Source organism: Nanorana parkeri, unplaced genomic scaffold (assembly GCF_000935625.1).
Source record: "Nanorana parkeri isolate BGI_ZX_2015 unplaced genomic scaffold, ASM93562v1 scaffold181, whole genome shotgun sequence".
NCBI lineage: Eukaryota > Metazoa > Chordata > Amphibia > Anura > Dicroglossidae > Nanorana > Nanorana parkeri.
Window position 1 is genome coordinate 664,737 of NW_017306449.1, and position 15,615 is coordinate 680,351.

Here is a 15,615-nt window from a genome sequence, read left to right on the forward strand (position 1 = left end):
GGGGGTTTAGAACCCTAGTATTTCCCCAAAGCCCCTAACCGTAAAGTAAAAAAAATAAAACATTATTGAAATACAGTACATGCCTCCAATTTAACAATGACATGATTGTTGGTGCAAGACATTGTGATTTTAACACATCAGAAGCATTCAGCAGTTTTCTGAGAAACAATATGTTAATGCAAGGGGTGCAAGCCCACAGGCACTCGTATAACCACTCTCTACAAAAGTGGTGGGTAATAGGCAATTTCTAAATGTACCGCATGTTAAAACCTTAAACAGAAATGGGTTACAACATCAGAAAAACTTCAGGATCCACTTCTGTCAGCTAAGAACAGGGAAATGAGTCTACAGTGGACATTGGGGTCAACAAAACTGGTCAGTTAAACACAAACGAGTGGTCTTACAAAACTCAAATATTAAGGACAGAATTTGGTATGCAGAGCATGAACCCATGGATCTATCCTGTCTGGTCTCCGTTTTCCACACTGCTGATGGTGTAATAATTTAGTTTAGTCTTAGAAATGCCTAAGTACCCTAACAAAAAATGTATCTTATTTGTGTATCACTCAGCTGTAGAGCCTCCAATCCTCTCTGAATTGGTGATGACACTGTCCTTTCTCCTGGAGGACGGCTGCTTTTGGTCCCCATGGTCCCTGATTGTGTTGTTAAGTAGCCACCGCTCCAAGCTCGCTCCCGTGATGGACTATAATCTCAATACAAATTATAAAACTATACATAAGATTCAGTCCATCACGGGAGCGAGCTTTGAGCAGTGATTACTTTACAACACACACAAGGACCATTAAGAACAAAAGTAGCCACCCTCCAGAAGGAAGGACAGTGTCAGTACCAATTCAGAGATGATTTGAGGATCTACAGCAGAGTGATAGAGTGATACACAAATAAGATACATTTTTGTTAATTAGGGTACTTGAATGCATTTTTAAGATTTAACTCCTAAGTTTAGTGTTACTTTAATATGACTTTCGCATCAGTTTATAGACATGTAAGCTGTGGAAAAGTTTGTTTCGGATTTTTCGTTATTGGGGGATTCGGGTCTGAAATTCGGTTTGGGGTTTTGGATTCGGACGAACTCCGAATTTCCTTTTTAGGTTCGGATGAGTTCACAAACTAATATTCATTGCGACTACCACAGAAAACCGTGTACAGATATTAATACTTAAAAGCTGAAGCTCCTAGACCCGAATGGCATTCTGGAGTCCGAATTTCCAAATAGCATTCAGGAGCTCCAGCAAGCAATATATAATATTAAAGCTGAGGCTTCCAGACCCGAATGCTATTCAGCAATTCGGAATCCATTCGGGTCTTGGAGCATCAGCTTTATTATTATCTGATATACTTTAATAAGGAGGAACTCAGGTTGGGACTGAACCCTATTCAACCACACAAGCTACATATGCCTCCTACCCAATCAGCCGCGGGTCGGGGGCATTCCCAGCTGACGGTAAATAAATGGGCAGGATGTTTGTGCTGACATCATTTACCTTATAAAGCCACATAGCCATATTTGGTAAATGTAATTGATCTTATATAGCCATGTAGGCATATAAGGTCAATGACATCACTGCACCACACCCCACCCCGTTGCTTACATCAAGCTGAAGGCAGGAAATTCCCCACCTGCAGCTGACTGGGCTGCACAGACGGAGCCTCTGTGCATGTCCAGAAGGAGCTTCCTTTGGAGTGGGAGGAGCTTAGGTTTGAGCAGATTTGTATACTTTAACCCAATGTGTGCTTTTTAACCACTACTATATTACGGAAAATTGTATACTTACCTATCGGTAATTTTCCTTTCCAGACGCCAATACATGGCAGCATACAATGGGTATGGCTCCGCCCCCCACCCATTGTATGCTGCCATGGATTGGCGTCAGGAATACGGAAAATTGTATACTTACCTATCGGTAATTTTCCTTTCCTGATGCCAATACATGGCAGCATACAATGGGTGGGGGGCGGAGCCATACCCATTGTATGCTGCCATGTATTGGCGTCCGGAAACTGGCTTTTCAAAATAACACATGTGGCCATTTAGGTTTGGTGCACTAAAATGTTTTTCTTAAAAAAAAAATTTTCTATAGAAGTCTATACATCACACCAACAAATAAAAAACTGAGGAGGAAGGAGGGACAGAGTGATCTGGTTTCAAAAGAGAAAAAAAGCCCTACAAATGAGGAACAATTAGGATCTATAGTGCCAGGTATTATGTTTATTCAGCTAAAAGAGTGTTTTCATTCTTAAATGCTGATTTTAGTAAACAGTATAATATTAACAGATTCAGGACCGCCATATGTAAAAAACAGCGGCACCCTGAAACAGTTATACCAAGATCATGGCAAGATCTTGGTACCGTTTCAAACAGCCAGAGATGGCTGTTCACATACAATTGATCTGACAACTATAAAGCCACCCAATCTCTTGTAGAGTGTCGGGGAGTGTGCGCCCGCCAGGTTCCCCCCCTTTCCCCTTGGCTATTCTGGGCTTTGCTCTCCCCTATGCAGGCCCAGGAACGGCATGGTAAACCTATGTACATTGATAGAAGGAAGATTACCACACTTCCAGCGGCTGATCTCCCCTCAGATCACTGAACCCAGAAGCGGTGTGTGTTACATCATTACATCCCAGTTTCAGCTGCTGTAGCAGGAGAAGAAGCTGATGAAGTAGGTCTGTGCTTTATCAGCTTCTTTGGGGTCCTTAGTTGACATTAGGAGTGTCATAGACCCCTGATGTCTCCTTAAAGAGGACCTATCACATCCTCTTTGCTATTACATAGGGGGCTTGTTAACTTATAAACTTAATACAGTTAAGTATAAAACCATGGGGGGCGCATGCGCGCGGCGATCCGGAGAGGTCATGTTTTAGACCCGCTCCGTCCGCCTCCAACATAGCAGGGGAACCCGTGCCGCTCACCCCGGTCATACCGACTCGCCTACCGCATCGCTAGACGGAGGTGACGACAGGCATCACAGACATGTCCTCCGCCGGCCCCAGGCAGTAACAACGAGGGAGATATGGAGAACAGCGGTACATATTTCGATATGTGGTGGTCGTGCCCAGTTGAATCTGATGACTACATACAGTTGCCTGACAGGCACATCATACTGCTCCTTTGTATGTAAAACTGTTCCACGGCCACTACAGGTGACGGCCGTTCGGGGACAGCTAACTCTGTCACGATGCTTCATATGCTTGTATGTTACCATTATATATGTATGTAACCCTATAAGCACCGATGTTATATATTTTTTTTCTTTTGTTAAAAACTTAAAAACCAATAAAATACTTTGAAAAGTAAAAAGTATAAAACCACAAAAGTATAAAAACACAAAAGACATTAAATTTTTTTTAAAAACTTCAAAAAGTCCCCCACCCCTGTGTACACACACATACAAACGCACACAGGCATGCGAAAACACCACACATGCTACATATCACTGCAAAAATTGGAGTGAGAGCAATAATTCTAGGGCCTTCAATCACTGTTAACACTAAACTGATGAGCAGGAAAAGCTTTTAAAGCATCGCCTATGGATACTTTTGGGTATGGTAGTTTTTGCTGCGATTTCACAGTCACACACAATTGTAGCGTTTTTTTATTCTACAGGGCCTCTGCTTTCATAAAATATATTATTGTTTGTGGGATTTAGGCTGTTTTCCCACCAATAATTAAGATTTTATCGTGTGGGCTAAAATTAAGAAATTGCTCTGGGCAGCAAGTAGTTAATAAATGACAGAGCCAGAATGGAACGTAATGAATCTGATGAATGGGGCTTGCCCCTAAAACGCGTCAATCTTGGCTGACTGCGGCCGGTGGATGGTGATGTGACCGAAGGCTACCGTGTTAAATAGTCGGGGTGATACCATGTTAGGTTTACAGACAGTGTGGCCTCTCGTTTGTTGTTAAAGCGTGATGAAAACGTTTACTTGTGAGTACATTTATCCCTTGTTTTATTTATCCTAATAAACTATTTTACACATGGAGGTGGCGCTCTGTCCCCTTTTGTTTTCTTGAATGCAACGTAAGCTTATATATTTTTTTAACTGTTAGTGTTAAAAATCAGGAAATTTGTGCAGTTCCTTATTCTATCTTCTACTGCTAAAACACCTGTCATGTTCTAACCTGTCTCTACCACGGAAGCCATTTTGCCAGGGATTCATAGTGAGGTCCTGCCACCGGAGTCTTCACAAAAATGGCCGAACCCGCCCACCTATAGAGCTTAACCTGAAGACACAATCATTGGGCTTCGCACAAAGCCCGTACTGTGATTGGCTGCCATCCCAGCGACTCTCTGTAGAGCGAACACCGGTTTGACAAGGGGAAACAAAGATGGTGGCTCCCATGACAGCGTTCTCCGCTGTGGGTGAGTACTGGCGCTGTGTATTACGGTGAAGTCTGTTCATAGTGAATGGAGACTGATGTGTGTTCCGTGTCACAGAGGCCTCCCGCGGGAAGCGAGCCGCCCTCTCCATCGCTCTGGTGGCCGCTGTGGTGGGGCTGCCCCTCTGGTGGAAGACGACCGAGACGTACAGAGCCACCCTTCCCTACTCGGATATCAGTCAGCTGGGCCGCCTGCAGGTAGGATCGTGTGCCAGGCAGAGAGTCCAGCCTTTGTCATGGCGGGCCATGCAAAGGGGGCTTCTTCCTGCAATTGCTTATGATGGTCAGTCACGCATTGATCAGCATGTAATGGGGGATCTGTCAGGATAGATATACAGGAGGAGGAGCCATTGATGAGGCAGTCAGAGGACTCCTTAAAGGATAAGTGCACCTTCCCCTGACCTAACAGATCCCACCCTCCCCCTCCACACACATGCACTTACTACCTCCCCCTCGGCACGCGTGCACTTCCCCGGGTCCCACGTGTCCGCTTATCCAGATCCTACACCCGTAGTTTCCAGGGATTGTTTACATCCCCGGCCATGCCACAAGTCTTCTCTCTCTGGGCCGCGCCTGCACAGTACACCCTATTAAATGTCTATAAGGCTCGCCTCCTTGTATCTCCCAGCCGGGAGTCGGAGGTGGACCAACCCTCATAGAAGTCTATGGGGGACTACTGTGCAGGCACAGCGATGAGAGATGTAGCATGGGATGTAAACACTGCCTGGAAGCTGCAGGCGTCGGATCAAGGTAAGTATACATCTGTGGTGGGGGGAGTCTGGAATATTAGATCAGGGATGGGGGGCATAAAGGAAATGTGCACTTTTAAAGTCGAAGGCTCAGTTTACAAAATCACATTAGAAAACGTATATGTATTTTGTTCCAGCGTTTTGTCACTTCCCCTCTACAAGCTCCCTCACCTGCGCCAGACATGTTTGCATGTTCTTCCAGGTTCGGGGTATTCGGCCTTTGCTGACTGGCCTTGCCAGGATGACATACCTCCCACTCGTGCTACTTAGTGGTGTACATGGTCAATAGGAAGGCGTACAGGCACATAAAAGTCCTTTTATTGCAGAAGAGACTTAGGGGTGTACTTGCAGAGCCATTTGTCCTGTGATATATCCCCCCCCCACACCAGTTGAATGTAATGTAATACAGCTGGGTGACCACTAGATGGAGCTGAAAAGCTTAGACAATGCTTCTTTCCTGTGCTCCTCAGCTCCATCTAATGGCCATAATGTAGTAATTTCCTGATATTACATCTAACCTTATACAGACTAATGATTTTAGGGCAGTTTCCTAATGACATAATATATATTATAATATAATTATGAAGAACTGTAACTCAATCCATGATCATTCAGCAATGGAGAATGGCATCCAGCAATAGAGGACTACAGAGTCCTTCAATCCATGATTATACAGCAATGGAGAATGGCAACCAGCAATTATAGATTGCTGAGATTTGTAGTCCTCTATAGCCGATTGCCATTCTCTGTTGCTGTATAATCATTGATTATACAGCAATCAGATATAGAGATTTACAGATCCCATCAATCCATGAATATACAGGGCTGCGTGCGGGTCTCTCCAGGGCTCTGTGGGCGGGTGCCAGGCTCTCCAGTGCTCTGCATGTGGCTACTGGGCTCCCTAGGGCTGAACAGGTGGCATCCAGGCTTGTGCCAGGCTCCAGGACTGTGCTGGTGAGTGTAGAGCTGTCCTGTGCTGTGCCGGCGCCGGGAAGGAGGCAATGTGTAGCTGGACAGGCACTATCAAAGACTCGGGACCCAGGCAGCCGAACTTCCTGAAAAATGTAAAGGGCCAGTATCGGTACTCGTATCGGTACAAGTACTCCTAAAAATGCTCGGTATTGGGACATCCCTACTAATAACATACATTTTTGCCTCTATTCACACAGAACAAATGTACATGCAATTTCACAGAAGAAAAATGTATATATGTAGCGCTAATTACTTATATCCAACTACATATTGTAATAATAAACATAAAAACTGTATATACAATTGTACAAATAGACTTCAATATTAAATGTGCAAATGTCAATAGTCCTTCGGTGCATATATCTATTGGAAACAAATCATAAAGTGCAACAATATGCCAAATAACAATCAACAATTTATAATAGTGTTACAAATATGAACATCAAAAAAAATTTAACAGTCCCCCACTATATAGTGGTCAAAGCCCACACATCTCTCTCCTGCAACAATTTAACAATAATCAGTACAAGGCATGCAGAGCCGTGTGGCTGCAATAGTCCTCCACCGTCTAAGTGTAATCTTCAATCTCACACCGGGTCCGTGTTAATCACCACGTGTAACAACCCCCAGTGTAGTCACTTGCCCTCTCATACGACCCTTCTTGGCAAATATCAAATACAGCTGCTCAGACAGATATGTATATTATATATAGGGTGTCATTTTTTCAAAAGCAAAAGATGCAGCAAGAAGGATCTTTGCAATACACAGCACACTGTTCTATAACACAATGCACGGATGTGAAGAGCTTCATAGATTACAATGGAGATTGTTTTCTCTGCCCTTTTAGGGCTCTGTGAACATGTGTTTTAGCGCAGTTACAATGCACTTGTGTGAACGAACCTTTAAGGTTGCCAACATTTTAAAGTAATTAGGAGGGACACTTTAAGGGGTTTGATAAAAAATAAATAAAAAAAAGGCGGTGTATGAAGCATGCCACCTGCTGAACATGTAAAGGCACGGCCAAAGTTGGCGTGTGGTTATTGCTTTGACATACCCAATCTGGATCTGGGACAGTTGGCAACTATGTTGTGACCTTTCTGACCTCACACACTGTCTCCCACCTTCTGAGTTTGCCGAGTGTGCAGTGTGTGATGACAGGCAATGGATGAACAGCAGCTATAGAATTTCAGGTGACTTCTGACCCCCTAAATTCCCAGCTCAAACCAGGAGAGCTGTGACCGCGTGATCCTCCAGCTCAAGTGTGAAACGTGGACCAGGTGACCTCCGACCTCCCCTGTTTCCCCAGCTCAAGTCTTCAGCTTAGTCCAGGTGACATCTGACCCCCTTATTCCTCAGCTCAAGTCTTCTCCTTAGTCCAGGTGTCCTCTGATCCCCTGATTCTTCGGCTCAGACCAGGTGACCTCCGATTCCCATCCCCCCCGCCAATCCTCCAACTCAATTGTCAGACTCAAACCAGATAAGCTGTGACCCCTGATCTTTCTACTCATGTGTCAGGCTCAAGCTTGTTGGGATCACTAGTCTGACATTGGCCTCACTTTTGGGCCTTTTTCCTGATACCCATGTAATCATATGCCCAGTGACCCCCCAGCACTATGTACTGGCTCCATGATATGTTTTTTGATTATTTCTACCTTTGCTGCATCATGTTTTTCTCTCCTTTTGTGGCGGCACTAGTTTACAACATTAAAAATGTATAGTACAATTAAAAGTTGAGTATATGTTTGCATTTCTATGTCAGCTCCAGCTCACTGTGCCTATTGAAGTGGTGTTTTCCAAGGGAACACTGACTGCTGAGCAACAAAGGAGAATCCCTGCTTCAGATACAAATGATAAAGAGGTTTTATTAAATGGTGAGTGTCTTGTCTTTGTCCTTTATGTGGTGTAGCAGCCAATCAGATTCTATTATTACCTGTGTGTGACCGCAGTGTGGTGAATTGCATACTGTAGCTCTGTTTTAAACCTGAATATTCAAACTTTTCTGATGCCATATTCTAACTTATGTACATTGAAAATGTTTGTGTTCATATTGGCCACTTGTCTCCTCTCTCCCAATATTTGTTAATTCTTTTATTTAGGCATCAGAGTTGCAATATATAAAGTGTCAATGCAAAGCATAGGCTGGCAGTTAAGAACAATAAAAAGCATAAAAGTGTAAACTTCAAGGGCCTTTCATGGTTTTTGTAACAAAGTTTCCATCTATGTCACAAGCAGAACAAGATGAAACATGGAATGGCCTGGTCTCATGTTAAACTCTAAGGGACAGAAGGACATTTTAAAGAAGAAATAAAGTATAAAAATGCTGATAGTTTGTTTTTTTTGGTAGAAGAGACTTTGTATTTTTCTTCTGACAAAAAACTCCTCCCCTTTTCTCCTACCAATTTGTTTTGTGTGCACTGCCTGTGGCACATGCGCAGTTCTGTGTACACCGCACTTCATACTGTACATCATGGCAAGACATGCCGCCGCTTCCTGTGCCACATTTCCACTTTATACTCCATTGTGACTAAAATCTGTAATTTAATTATGCAGTCATAGCATCTACCCTGTTTTCCCGAAAATAAGACCTACCCCGAAAATAAGACCTGGTTGTGACCATTCCCAGGGCCGGTGGTGGCATAAGGGGGAACTTGAAGAGCCGCGGCAGAGAATCAGTGGTGCCAGCGCTAGAGGGAGCAGAGCCGCATAAGCCGATGCTTCCTCTATGGCGCCGACTCCTGTCCCAGGCGGAGAGATACCAAATGCACTCCACCTGTGAGGAATCGATAGTGAAACGCGCTTCGCTCATTCTGGCCAGCGATTGGTTAGCAAATTGCACTTGGAAAGGTACGGCACCCTCGATTGCCCTGATCATTAAATTTTTTGACATGAATACGTGTAGACTTTTCTACATAAATAAGTGTGGATTGTTGTACATTTAAAAAAATAAATAAGACCTAGTGTGTTTTTTGAGCCAAAAAAAATGTAAGACAGTGTCTTTATTTTCGGGGAAACACGGTAGCTGGTTAGGCATTATCATTAACTAATAAGTCGCTGCTCTGATTTACTGTTCACACCTACTTTGCTCAGCTCCTATTCACATCTGCTTGTTGCAGCAATGCGTGCAAAGATGCACGTTGCTGAAGGGCAACAAAATGTGTGCCATTTTGTAAGACCCCCTGTGGTGTTATTCATTGTTAATGGCACCCAATGCACCTTGCTGCTATATGTGCTTTCAGGTGCATGAAATTACATGAATGCATTCAGGGGCTAGAAATCACAGGGCCCCATAGCAAAATTTTGTGTGGAGCCCCGTGATTGCTAGTTATGCCACTTGCAGAGCCCACCTGATATACCAAACAGCCCACCTGAGAGTGACCCTGCAGAGCCCACCATAGACTCTCAGATGGGCTGCACATCTTACCTGTCAGTGCTGTTCGCTTCCGTGGTCGCCGGGCCCCGCCTCCTCTTCCGTCCCTGGGCCCCGCCTCCTATCGACGGGCCCCGCCTGCTCTTAGATCGCTGGCCAGTGATGTAAGAGGAGGCGGGGTTGCTCTTAGGCAGACCCCCGCCTCCTCCTTCACTGCGAACGCCGTCCTCTTCTGCCGCAGCTGCTGGCTGTCACTGACACAGGTCCGCAGCGGCTGTGAGGGGAAATCAGTGATCTTCTCAGCCGCTGCTGAGCTGTGTCAGTGACTGCCAGCACCCTTACATGCCATAGCTGCCCACACGGCATCAGAGGGATGCCCTGACCGGGCCCCATAGCGGCCGCCTGGGTCGCTATGGCGATTGTTACGCCACTGAATGCATTAATAAAGTGCCGTGTGTTGCATTGTGAAAAAAGCTGCAGGTACTTCTTTAGTGTACTTGTCATTTGTAGGGCAGACCATTGATACAAATATGTGTGCGCTGTCACACCCGGACAAGGGTGATCAGGGGCTGAATGTGTAATTGCACCGTTTGGTGCAGTGACACTTATATTGTAGTTGGCCCCACCCTATGCCCCCTGCCAGTCTTCTACTCACCTGTCCCCACACTGGTGAAACATTGACCTTGTCGGTGCCATATAGCTATGTGTTAAGCTTTTCATGGATGGGTCTGAGCATGCACTCTCATTTATTCATATATAGACATAATCCAGAGTATTCAACCCCAGAGACCAACATCAAAGTGCACTGTGTTCATCAGTCGATTTATTGTATCTCCTTGTTAGTAGAAAAACATATTTGAATACAGATTAAAAAAAAGATTTTATGTTGAATTGCTTAACATTATCGTGTCATACTTGTAGATTTATACCATCCTGTAGCTTGGTTTCATGTGTATTAATTTAAAGTATGTTCCCTCTGCAGCTCATACTGGTTTTATTTCCCGCTATGAGTTCAAGTACCGAAGAACAAGTATTGAGGAAGATGAAGTGCTCGCTCTGCAGAGTTTACAAGGTACAGTGTGTTTTGTTGCTTTTACTTTTCAATCCAAGGTAAGCATAAACCAATGTCAGAATAGCTACATTGGTCTCCGGTGGGTCTCTGGCATTTTCATGCCTGGTATTATTTGGAAAATTTCTTTAAGTAGTAGACATCTGTTATGTTTTTTTTTCTTTTATCATGCAGTATATAGCACTATGCGAAGAAGGGGGCAACTGGGGCATTCCTTGAACAGGCTGCCGGCCAGACACTGAGAGCATTTAGCAGGTGATAAATGCACTCTGTGTCCGGGCCTAGCCATGCTAGTAGACATATCTCATGGGGTAGCTTTACAGTTGACCCAGTCTGTTTTAAATCAAAAAGAAATCCACTGTATGAGTGTATTTCCAATGTAAAATCTAATTTTGGCAGGCGAGAACTTCTTTTAAGCCTTTAACTGTTTTTGTTATATAGGTAGCATTTGCACTTGTATAGATCAATAGAAAAAAAAGACTGCACGTTTCCTTCTTGTTGCCACAAGAGGGCATCACTCTCACAACTGTATGTGTAGTGTATGACTTGTTCCATTTATGCACTTGGGGGGAAATAGTGCGGCTTAGAAAGAAATCCTAAATAAGTGTGTTTCTTTTTGCCTTGCAGAAGCAGATGAAGCTCTCCAGCAGTTCAGTAAAGGAACCCAGGGGTTCCTGTCACTGTTTATTGTATCAGAAACCACTCAGCTTTTCCCACAGGTACTAAGAAAGATGATATAACATTTCACTACCAGTCTAGAAATCTTTATTCAATTATGTGGAAAATTGCTTTTTATAGTGCAATTCACTGGTGCATACATGCGCAGAGATGACAATTTCAGACTGTGTGTGACCCCTTTCTACTTTATGTACATCATTGAGCAAGTGTGAACCAGTAATAAAGCTGGACACCATTTGTAGTAATGTCACCAGTAATACACTAAATTGTAGTGGCTGGAAGACATTGTATAGTGCAAGGTGAGTGTATTATTGGTGACAGTTCTACGAATGGTGAACCTTTAGAAGTGCCCCTATTTGTGGTTCTGTGTATCCCCAGGATGGTTTTTGGAGGAGGAGCAGCTCCACCAATAGGACTGTTGAATTTAACCCCACAATATGGTTTTTTTTTTTTGGTAACTATTAGGGATGCACCGATACCACTTTTTTAAGGCCGAGTACGAGTACCGATACTTTTTTCCAAGTACTCGCCTATACCAATTACCGATACTTTTTCTTAAAGGGACAGGTCAAATTTTTTCTAAAGCAATACAAAATCATGATTTCAGGTCAGTTTCTTAATATTATGAACAACATGAACACTCTGTAGTGTGGCACAGCTATATCCAATTCTGCATACCTGGCTTCATATTATAAGAACTTTATAATATAAAGCCAGGTATGCAGAATTGGATACAGCTGTGCCACACTATACAATAATACACTGTTCTGAATGCTTGTATCGGTATCGGTGCATCCCTAGTAACTATATATTTGCAAAGGAATAGGAAGTCTTAGTTGGTTTTAGCAATTGGCCATTTTTAAGATAAGTTGCTGTTAAATGAAGAGACCTTTGGGTCTAATTAGTCTTGCTATTCAAAGCCATAATATCGGGTGCTATAGTAAATACATAATATTTGTTTTTTTTGTATTGTTTTGAAAGGCAGTAGTCCCTATGTTCACAAAAAAGAATATGTATTGTAACAGTGTTGAATCTGAGAAGGGGAAAACAGACACCAGCTTATACTCTCGGCCTAAATGGTTAATTTTATGTGGTTTCCTTGATGCCAGCAAGAATTATTCCCTTAGTTACATACTGGGGACCTTGCACTAAAATGCAAGGTCCGCTGATGTGGCTGCCCCCACCCCCTGCTTACAAAATTCAGACTTTTGGTGGGCTCACCTAGGTGAGGGTAATGCCAATGTACAGTGATGTAGGGTCTTTTCACAGTCATTGGGCACCTGAGCTTTCCCAAGATTCCTTTTATTGAAATGAGCATTCTGGAGTGGATGTAGCCTGGGAGTAAGGGAAGTATTTTTATGCTTTCTCCATTTAATGTGTTTCTTTCTTGCTGTGATGAAGTGTTTTGTTAACGGGGTGGCCATATAAGCAGACCTTTCATTTTATTGCAAGGTCTGCTTTAATTCCAATACTTAAAGCTGGAGACAGATTTTGTAAGGCCCCCAATCAACATTTACACTTGGAGATGTATTTTAGCCAACACAAGCCATTCACTTATCTTGCTTGTTGGCAGGTTGAATTCCTTCCTGTGATGAGCTATCGCCACCACAACTCCCAGTTCTGTCCCACTTCAGTGGCCGTTAGAAAGCCAAATAATAGTGTCACACTCTTATTGGTTAAAGCTTGATAGCATAGAGTACTGTATATAAATAATTGGGGAATATATCTGTGAGAGTGAGCAGCGATGTACAAACCATTGTATCCAATGAAGTCAAGCTGCAGTGCAAGAAACCAAAAGGTGGTTCAGCACATTGAACTCAGTTTTGGGTTTATTGGCATTTAGTAAAGTTTAGTGATTAGGTATTTTTTTGTTCCAGGGGGTCACTGTCTACATTGGCAAGCATAGAAGATCATTAGTTAAACTTACACTGGACCCATCGCTTTCCACAGAAGAAATCCGCCATACACTGTACAATAAGGTTGAGCACATCATTCACACCATGTCCATCACCGAGGAGGCTATCACAGCCTCACTGTCTGATAGGATCTCCAACGGCCGGTTCAATAAAGATGACTTTGAGAGCAGCAGAAGAGCGTTCAAGTCCAGCCCAGGTACAGACACAGTCATAACAGGATGCTATATTATTCTATGATAAATACATTCCTAGCCTATGTTTCAATAATATTGGTTACCGAAAATACTCTGTGTATGCCAATATATCTTCTTCAGGGTTAACTTCACTTACACAAGAGATTGTTGAAGCCGTAAATTCTAAATATTCCTCCCCTCCCTAACTGATCTATTTCCCGTAAACATTAATAGAACATTTCCAAAGAATTTCCTCTTCTAGGTTGTGATGTGTAGATAATAGTAAAAGTCATAAAGGTCAGTTCACAAACCTTAAGCGCAAGGAAGAATCCTTATTTTAGCTGCGTGGTTGTAATTTTCAAATCTCATTAGACTTGACTGAGAATAACTGTCCCCTTAAAAAACAAAAAGGCACTTTATACTGTTGCGTTAGCTTGTGAAGTGAGCCTGTTATGGGCTGACATGTTAAGTGTCACTTAAAGTTCCTTTTTTTTTTTTCAAATCTATACTTGGTCTCCTAAACCAATACTGTAATGATAGTTGGCATTTGATAGGTGTGAATGGGCCTCAAAAAAAAATATTTATCTCCCGTTCATTGAAGGACACAGGGAACAGATCGGAGATCCTGTACTGTAGGGTAATATCGCCACCTGCAGGAGAAGGACGCTAGGCACAAAACTAAAGACCAATTACAGCCTAGGGGCGGCCCCTGCCGGTGGCCAAAACCCCCCACCTGCTGACAAGTCTCCAGTTTTTTGCCTAGCGTAAGGAGTAAGGAGCTAAGAAATTTTTTCGGGTATTCTTACCTGCTTCTTCCTAATCTTTTTCAGTGGAATCTTTTTCAGTGTTGTCCGGGCGACAGGCTGGATGTCTCGGATCCTTGGAGTCTCCCTGGGACGACCGACGATCGCATGCAGCCCCGCTCCGGTGGGTCGGCTGCGACGATCCCGCTCTGGCGGGGTGGACGACTGTGGGGACGGTCTGTCCGCAGTGCCCGGTGAGGGCTGCGGCCTCTCTTCAGGGACATCTCCCACGTCCCCCCTTTGCGCGGCCTGTACTTCTGCACCTCTTTCCCAGTCTCCCTTGGTGCCTGTGGGGTCTTTGAGTGGGGGGTCCACCGGCGCTATGTTGTCTTTGGAGGCTTTTTCCTCCACTATGGACGGTTTTGTGTCCCGTAAGGAGCGCGCGCTGATGCAGCGCCCTCCACGGAAGCGTGCTTTGCCGGCCCTCTCCCCGGTCCTTTCTTGGGATTCTGAGGAAGAGGGGGAAATTTCGGCGGCGGCCACGCAGCCCGACCCGGGGGATTCCTCCCAGGCGGAGTCTGCTAGTGACGAAGAGTCGGGGACTGCCCTTATGGCACAGGAACGCAAATTGGTCACGGCCTTGGTTCGCGCTGTGCGGGAAACGCTTAAAATTGAGGAGACTCCAAGCTCTTCGGCGCTCCCGCCGGTTCCTTTTGGGACGCACAGGAGTAGGCGTTCCACTAAGGTTTTCCCTTACATTCCTTTTTTTGATGACTTTGTCTACAAGGAGCAGAAGCGCCCGAGCAAGTCGTTTTCCGTCCCCAAACACTTCTCGGTTCGTTATCCTTTTGAGGAGTCCTTCCTGTCCAAGTGGTCTACTCCCCCCGCGGTGGATCCTCCGGTTAGCTCAGGGCCGTTGATCGTCGGAGGAATCTCGGCTTTCGATCAACGTGCTGGAACTTCGGGCGATCCGTCTCTCCCTTCTTCACTGGACGGACCGTCTTCAGGGACGGCCGTTCCGGGTTCAGTCAGACAACGCCACGGCCGTGGCTTACATCAACCATCGGGCGGCACACGAAGTGTGGCCGCGGCTCGGGAAGTGGAAAGAATCCTAGCTTGGGTGGAGGTGCATGTTCCGGCTCTCTCCGCCGTGTACTCCGGGCGTGGACAATTGGCAGGCCGACTATCTCAGTCGCCAGTCAGTGGACCCGGGAGAATGGATGCTACATCCGGAGGTGTTTCACCAGCTCTGCCTTAGCTGGGGGTTCCCGGACGTGGATCTCCTGGCGTCTCGCCTCAATCGGCGGGTTGCTCGGTTCCTGGTCAGGACCCGGGATCCTTGGGCGGATGCGTTGGACGCCCTGGTGGCGCCATGGGATTGCTACGGTCTGATTTACGCGTTCCCTCCACTGTATCTGTTGCCGCGTCTTCTTCGCACGGGCGTGGTGGAAAGCGTCCCGGTCATCCTCGTGGCTCCGGATTGGCCGAGGAGGGCGTGGTACGCAGATGTGGTTCGGTTAGTGGCGGACGCGCCCTGGGGCCTGGCCCT

At 45.0% G+C, this 15,615-nt stretch overlaps 1 protein-coding gene across 1 annotated transcript in view; it reads left to right on the plus strand.

Moving 5' to 3' along the window:
• The first annotated feature begins 4,292 nt into the window (after positions 1 to 4,292).
• Positions 4,293 to 15,615, plus strand: part of PIGS (phosphatidylinositol glycan anchor biosynthesis class S) — a 29,624-nt gene continuing 18,301 nt past the window's right edge. Inside the window, exons 1-6 of the mRNA XM_018555028.1 lie at positions 4,293 to 4,382; positions 4,458 to 4,597; positions 7,880 to 7,991; positions 10,470 to 10,559; positions 11,184 to 11,275; positions 13,112 to 13,346. Coding sequence (XP_018410530.1) covers positions 4,349 to 4,382; positions 4,458 to 4,597; positions 7,880 to 7,991; positions 10,470 to 10,559; positions 11,184 to 11,275; positions 13,112 to 13,346 — 703 coding nt within the window. The 5' untranslated portion in view covers positions 4,293 to 4,348. The remainder of the gene's footprint in view (positions 4,383 to 4,457; positions 4,598 to 7,879; positions 7,992 to 10,469; positions 10,560 to 11,183; positions 11,276 to 13,111; positions 13,347 to 15,615) is intronic.